The 7,815-nt window shown below is 36.1% G+C and overlaps 1 protein-coding gene across 1 annotated transcript; it reads left to right on the forward strand.

The window, feature by feature from the left end:
• Positions 1-6,413: 6,413 nt before the first annotated feature.
• Positions 6,414-7,394, forward strand: LOC142175212 (uncharacterized). The gene is made up of 3 exons (XM_075241792.1): positions 6,414-6,654; positions 6,788-6,964; positions 7,072-7,394. Exons 1-3 carry the CDS (start codon positions 6,414-6,416, stop codon positions 7,392-7,394), a joined length of 741 nt encoding a protein of 246 aa, XP_075097893.1.
• The last annotated feature ends 421 nt before the right edge of the window (positions 7,395-7,815 follow it).

A 7,815-nucleotide genomic window follows, 5' to 3' on the forward strand; every position in this document is an offset into this window, starting at 1 on the left:
TCAGGTAAAAAAAATAGAAAAATGAAGCCCCGACACAGATCTGTGGTCACATATACGACCATATAACACTCCTGTGGTCTGCGAAATTGGTCGCATAATGGCCCTCCAGAACTGGGCACCCCTGCCTCACTCTGCGACCAGTCTGTGGTCCGCAGAACTATATTGCGATTGCAAAATGCGCCGTAGAACTGCCCTCCAGAACTTTTTGTACTGGGTTTGCGATGGGTTATGCGGACCGCAAAGTGATTATGCGGCCGCATAATGGACCGCATAATGATCCAAAAAAAATTGCCCCGACTTCCTCCTCAATCTGCGGCAGATTTGCTGTCCGCATATCACTTCTACGACCATAGAATGGGCCGCAGAAAATGCCATGCACTTCAAAAAAAAAAATTTCTACTTCGGCACCACAAAATCCCAGGTTTTAGATAAAATTTTACGGGGCCTTACAGAGACTATATCTTTGTATAAAGACTGTTGATATCTGTTCGGGGCAAGGACATTATATTCACCTACTAGTGTTGTTGATGTCCTACGTTGATGTTATTATGTGCGTGGACTGGTTAGTATTATGTCACGCGATGCTCAATTGTTATGTAAAGAATGTTATATTCGATCCTTATGGGCTTAGAATAGCATGGAATGAAATTCATAATTTTCATGTTCGAGGAAGTTCCTTATACGAAGGTTCTAAATATGATAAATATAAACTATTCGACATATCTAACTATGCTTTAGACACTAGAGTAGAGACTCCAACTCCTGGGATCGTTTTAGTTGATAATAACCTTCTAGATGGGATACTTGATACTTTTATTAGGCTTGGTGTTTCACGCTAGGTACACTTAATAGTTCATTAAAGAGAAAGAAGCTTTTATACATATGTACGTTGGTTACATGTATATTCTTAGGGTGTTCCCATGAGGATTCTGATCTTATTGATACTGAATTTACGTATTCTTATGTGTATGTTGACTCATTTGAGTTATATTGGTAATTGTATTATTTATTTGTAATTGGTGCATGATGGTACAAGGCCACCTAATATCCTATCTGTATGTGATTGATGGTATGGATTCGCCTAGGACTCCCTAGTATATGATGGATTATATATTATGCTATTGGACATTGTTGTTAATTAATTTGAGAAAGGTATAAATTGGCATTATTTCTAGTTACAAAGGAGATGATGCTGAACTTAAGGAAATTTGAGAGATTTTTCAAGATGAGTACGGTCTTTATATGGGATAATGTCATGACCAAAAATCCCAACCAAGGGGTCGTGATGGCGCATAACACTGCTTGCTAGGCAAGCCAATGTTTAATAAAAATAAAGGAACAAAACTAGGCATAAAACAACATGATATCATGATTAAGGGTAAATCTCAGTAATACATAACGAGTCAAACCTAACATTCATCAAATAACCTCCCGGAACTGATGTCACCGAGCAAATGAGCTTCTATGGATTAGCAAAATACAATGTCTAAAATAATAACTAATACCGTGTGAGACAAATAAACAGTAGAAGACTAATAAAAGGTGACATCAAATCCTTCAAATGAGAGTGCAACACTACCTTGGGTCTCCTCAAATCACTAGTCAGTCCTCTGAGTACCACTAGGTCCGATGCCAAAATCTACAAAAGAAAAGTGTAGTATAAGTACAACCGACCCAATGTACTCAGTAAGTGTCGAGCTAGTCAGTCCTCTGAGTACCACTACGTCCGATGCCAGAATCTGCACAATGAAGAAGTATAGTATAAGTACAACCGACCCAATGTACTCAGTAAGTGTCGAGCCTAATTCAGACGAGGTAGTGACGAGGCTAAGCCAAGACACCAATTATATAAACCTGTGTAGTAAAATAACGAGAGATATAACAATTAAGATAACGAGAGAAAATAACAAGTAAGATAGCAGGATAGATAACAAATGAGATAACAAGACAATTAGCAAGCAGAAATAGTATGAGGAATAATGAAAGAAACAACTAAGACAAATAACGACTATACTTTCACAAATAACACCAAACAAGCCTTTCACAACAACTAAAGTCCAAGAAAATGATAAGGCAACCATGAAATGTGATGACCTGGCCGGTCGTTTTGTGTATTTGAGCCCCATTCCCTTATTGATGCTTCCTGTATATTTGTGTTTTATTTTATGACTTGCGGGAATGATTAGTTAGATTTCGAGAAGGTTTTGGAGTGAATTAGAACGTTCAATGGTTGGAAGCTTAAGTTATAAGAGTTGACCAAGGTTTAACTTTTGAGTAAACAAACTCAATTTTGGGTTTGGATTTGGAGGTTACTATGTTTATTTTGCTCTAATTGGTGAAAGTTAGAAATTTAAAGGTTTGGAAGGTTCATAGGTTTGACGGGTAGTTGACTTTCAGGCTATCGGGGTTGGGATTTATTTTCTGAGACTTGGAATAGGTTCATTATATTATCTGGGACTTGTGCGAAAAGTTTGAGTTCATTCCGGATTGTTTAGTCTTGAATTGGATGCTTGGTTTGAAGTTGGAAGTTTATGAACTTAAGAGATTGATCTTGAATGACGATTCATGGTTTTGATGTTAATTTTAGTTTTTTGATCCTTTGGATATATTTGGGGAAGGTATTAGGATTTGTTGGTGTTATTTGACAGGGTCCAAGGAACCTCGAGTGTTTTTCGGATGAGTTTCGGAATATTTTGAAGTTGGAAGGCAGTCTGGTTCTGTTATTTTTGCACCTGCGAGGTTTGGACCATAGGTGCGAGTTTACAGAAGCGTGTCAGAGGTCTCGAAAGCATGATTTGTGTTAGATTCTTTTATTTTAATGATGAAAAATAACATTATCTTTATTGTAGGTAATCAAAATTAAAGGATTCATCATAGGAGCGCAAGGCAGAAATGAAGAAACTGAAAGGAGCAATCAGATGAAGAAGGAAAAGAAAAGCAACAATTGAGTGAAGGGAGATGAATCTCATGCATATTTTACGGGAGAAGAGGATTTTCAGTCAGTAGTAAATTAGCAAGATCATCTCTAGAAGAACACACACACACACACACACACACACACACACACACACACACACACACACACACACACACACACACACACACACACATATATATATATATATATATATATATATATATATATATATATATATATATATATATTACTTCATTGATTGGAAAGCAATCAATCTTCACGTGTATCAAAGAAACTGTTGGTATCAAGCTCCATCCTTATTATTGGAAGGAATTATTCCAGATTCACTCCAAGGATCAATTCCTTTAGGTTGCCAATATCTCATCAATCAAGTCCATAAATCGAGTTACACTACCTCTATATAAAGTCGAAGATCTAGAAGAAGAAGACATACTTCCGTATGACCAACTTCAATCTCTTTGTTATACTCTAAACAAATAACGTAATTTCTATTCGATTTACTATGTATCTAGTAGAGAGAAGAAAGAGTGAAAAATATTGGTGAGGCATTGTATCAAAAGATTTGAGAGTTTACTTAGTTTAAGAAAAGCAGTTGGTGTGTTTTCAACGCATCAAGGCAAGTGTAAGAATAATTTTGAGGAGCTTTGAAGAGAGAACCCTCTTGCAACCCAAGGAGATTTGATTGGGATTCACATTTAATCCAAACAACTATAAAACTATCGGGTGTCATTTAGCTTTCTGCATTTTATAATCTTCTCCTACTATTTTCTTTTGTTTGATTGTTTATCAAACTAACTGATAAACTAGTCGACTATCTTACTGTAGCAAATAAGGGAATTAATTCACCCTTATCTTGTACTTCTAATTAGTATCAGAGCAGGTCTCACATTTTCATCTTGCTTAAGAACTCGTGAGAAAAGATCATGTCAAGTCAAGTAATTGTTGGAGCTCTATTCAAAGAAGAGACGTCACAGGAAAGGCCTCCATATTTCAATAGACGACACTTTTCACATTGGAAAGTTAGCATGGAAATTTAGGCAATATCCTGTGATGTCAAAGTATGGCATGTAGTCAAGAAAGAAGATTACTCATTCCCAACAACAAAGTTCGACAAGAAAATAGATGGACAGATATCTACCGATTCTGTAGATATAGATGATTATTCTGATGAGCAAATGGTAGTAATACAGGTAAATACCAAGGCAAGAAATCTTTTACATAATACTATAAGCGGAGAAGAATATGAAAAGATTTTCAGCTGTGATACGGCTAAAGAAATGTGGGATAAGTTAGAAGTCACTTATGAAGGAAGAAGAAAAGTCAAAGAAACTAGAATAAATATGTTGATCCATGACTACGAACTCTTTCAAATAAAAGAAGGTGAATCCATTGAAGAAATGTTTGCTCAGTTCAACAAAACTATTGGAGATCTAAAAGCCTTTGGAAGACCCTATTCAAGTGGCGAACAAGTTCAAACAATTCTAAGGAGTTTGCACACTGCATGCAAACAAAAGTTGTTGCACTTGAGTCTCAAGATCTGGAAAAATTATCTTATGATGAATTATGTGGAGATCTCATTGCATTCGAGAAAATCACTTCAAGAAAAAAGGACGTGAGGAAAAGAAGAAAACAGTGACACTTAAAGCCTCAATTGAATGATATGAAGACGTGAGGACAGTGAAGCAGAAGCTCTAGAAGAAGAAATTGCTATGGTATTCAAAACTATGAATGGACTGATGAGAAGTTACAGGACCACCAAAAGGGGAAGAATGTCCTCTCGGGGAAATAGAATATATAATGAGCAAGATAAGAACTATATAAAATACTTTGAATGTGGAAAATATGGACAAATACAAGTTGAATGTCCAGATCTAAAAAAAAGAAATTTCCAGATGATTTCACAAGAACAAGTCTTTTGGAAGTTGGAGTGATGAAGATAGCTCAGAACATGAAGAAATTATCAATCTTTGCTTCATGACTATTCTAGAAAATGATATAAATAAGTTATCAGCTTGTTGGACTGATGATGATAGAAAGGAAACAACCGACAATTGCTTCATGGCCCGCGGTGAATCTAGCAGGTAAGATCCTATGAATGTGAAAGATGCAATAAATTACAAGAAATTCTTGATCTAACCCTAAAAGAGTCTATTGGAGAACTTAAACTCGAGGTCTGTGAACATAAACGAGATGACTTTCAGGAAAAGGTTTAAGGATTGAAATTGTAACTTAATGGCATGCGCATATCCACCGGTCACAGTTCTACCAAGTCAAACCACTCGACTGACAAGTCAACTGGAAAGAGACATATTAGTATCAAATCTATGAATGATGACACCACTCGTAGCTCCAGTACAAATGAAGGATCACTCCCTCACGTCATTATTGTTGTAGAACTGGTCATAAGTATTCATCATGTAGATTCGTCATGCTAATGTTAAGGGACGGATCTGGAAATCAAAAAAATAGTCCAGATTTCATAGAACTAACCAAAAAGGACCCAAGCAAACTTGGGTACCTAAAAGAAGGTAATAATCTTGTTTTGTAGGAAAACCACAGGAAAAGTGAAAAACGAAAATGGTGCGTGTTCCAGTCACATGACAGGCAACAAGAGATTATTCAAAGAAGTCACAAAAATAAATGGAGGAAATGTAAAATTTTGTGATGATTCAAAAGGAAAAATTGTTGGTACCGAAATAGTTCCATTCAACAACAATTATGATATCACAAAAGTTTATGTTGTGGATGGACTCAACTACAACTTGCTTAGCATAAGTCAACTATGTGACTCTGGGTAGGAAGTGTAATTCAAGAAAACAGGTTGTGCTATCGAAGATGAGTCAGGTAAAATCATTCTTCCCCGGAAAAAGTATGACAACGTTTATATTCTAGACTGCATTAAAAACATAGATAACCACATCTGTCTAGCATATATTTCTAATGACCCTTATCTTTGGCATAAGAAACTTAGTCATTCTAGCATGCACTTGATTGAAAACTTGTCCAAACATGACCTATTTATTGGCCTTCCAAAACCCATTTTATAGAAATCATGTGTGTGATGTATGTCAACTTGGTAAGCAAACCAAAACCTCTTTTAAATCCAAATATATTATCTTCACATCCAAACCTTTACAATTATTGCATATCAATTTATTTGGACTTACGAGAACTGCTAGCAATGGAGAAAAATGATATACATTTGTTATTGTTGATAGTTTACTTACGCTTTACATGGGTAATATTTTTGGATAATAAATATGAAGCTCTAAAGAATTTTGAGATCTTCTGCAAAAGGGTTGAAAGAGAAAAAGGGTATCTCATTTCCACCATACAAAGTGATCATAGTGGAGAATTTGAAAGCAGATTATTTGAAGATTTCTGCAATGAATAAGGTTACACTCACAATATCGTAGCACCTAGATCACCTCAGTAGAACGGGGTAGTTGAACTTAAGAGTCGAACCTTGAAAGACATGGCCAGAACAATGATATTGGAATATTCTCCGCCAAATCATTTTTGGGTAGAAGCAGTTAGCACAACATGTCATGTTCTCAACAGATGCCTCATTCGACCTATCTTGAAGAACATTCCATATGAACTATTAAAAGCAGAAAGACCAAATATCAGATATTTCCATCCATTTGGGAGAAAACGCTTTGTTCACAACAATGGTAAGGACAATCTTGGCAATTTTGACCTAAGAAGCAATGAAGGTATATTTCTTGGTTATTCAAATAAAAGTAGATCATTTGGAGTTTATAACAAGCGTACCTTGTGTGTAGAAGAATCATTTCATGTAATTTTTTATGATATTAACCATGTGGCCGAGAAAGGAATTTGTTGCAGGTGATGAAGATGTTAATCAAGAATTACCCAATGCCTGTAAAACTCAAAAATCAAATGAGTCTACTGACAGCTGCAGTGAACCTCCAAAGTCGACTCATGATCCTCTTAGCAAAACTTTCGAAGCTCAAAATGAGTCAACTAATCAGCAAGCAGAACCAATTCCAAGTGAATGGAGAAGTGATCCTGAATATCCTCAAAAATTTATTATCGGAAATCCAAATGATGGAATGAGAACCATGGAAGATCTCAATAAAAAGGCAAACATTACATTATTATTTCATTAGAACCAAAGAAAGTGGATGAAGCTTTGAAAGACCCTAGCTGGATACAAGCTATGCAAGAAGAACTTGACCGATTTGAGAAAAATCAAATGTGGAAAGTAGTACCCAAGCCAGCAAATATTGCCGTCATTGGAACCGAATGGGTATTCAGAAACAAATTGAATGAAGATGGAAAAGTGATTAGAAATAAAGCAAGACAAGTTGCACAAAGTTACTTACAAGAGGAAGGAGTCGACTATGATGAAACCTTTGCACCGGTAGCTCGGTTAGAATCAATTCGTATATTGCTTGCATATGCTTCTTTTAAAGATTTTAAATTATTTTAAATGGATGTTAAAATTGCTTTTTAAGTGGTTTTATTGATGAGGAGGTATATGTAAAATAACCTTCTAGATTTTATTGTTAAGGATGTTTACGTTATTCATTCCTATAAAATATAATTCAAAGCATGTCTAAGTATGTTCCTAAGTCATTATTGAGGCAAATGATACAGATGTTAATGTTCATTTACCATCGAGCTACGGCTGGTCGGATAGTCATGCATTTACCACCGAGCTACGGCCTGTTGGGAAGTCTTGCATCTTTATTTACCACCAAGCTACGTCTGATCGGGCAGTCATGCATTTACCATCGAGCTACTGTGCTTGGGCAGTCATGCATCATCATTTAACACCGAGCTACGACCGTTCGGGCAGTCATGCATGTACCACTTAGCTATGGTCGGTTGGGCTATCATGCATGTACCAC

Source organism: Nicotiana tabacum, chromosome 21 (genome assembly GCF_000715075.1).
Source record: "Nicotiana tabacum cultivar K326 chromosome 21, ASM71507v2, whole genome shotgun sequence".
NCBI lineage: Eukaryota > Viridiplantae > Streptophyta > Magnoliopsida > Solanales > Solanaceae > Nicotiana > Nicotiana tabacum.

Bases quoted from the DNA above. Each gene is read 5' to 3' on its own strand.
- LOC142175212 (XM_075241792.1), top strand. From the start codon at position 6,414: ATGGCCAGAACAATGATATTGGAATATTCTCCGCCAAATCATTTTTGG. The intron at 6,655-6,787 runs GTATATTTCTTG...AATTTGTTGCAG, and splicing joins TGACCTAAGAAGCAATGAAG to GTGATGAAGATGTTAATCAA. The intron at 6,965-7,071 runs GTGATCCTGAAT...TTATTTCATTAG, and splicing joins AATTCCAAGTGAATGGAGAA to AACCAAAGAAAGTGGATGAA.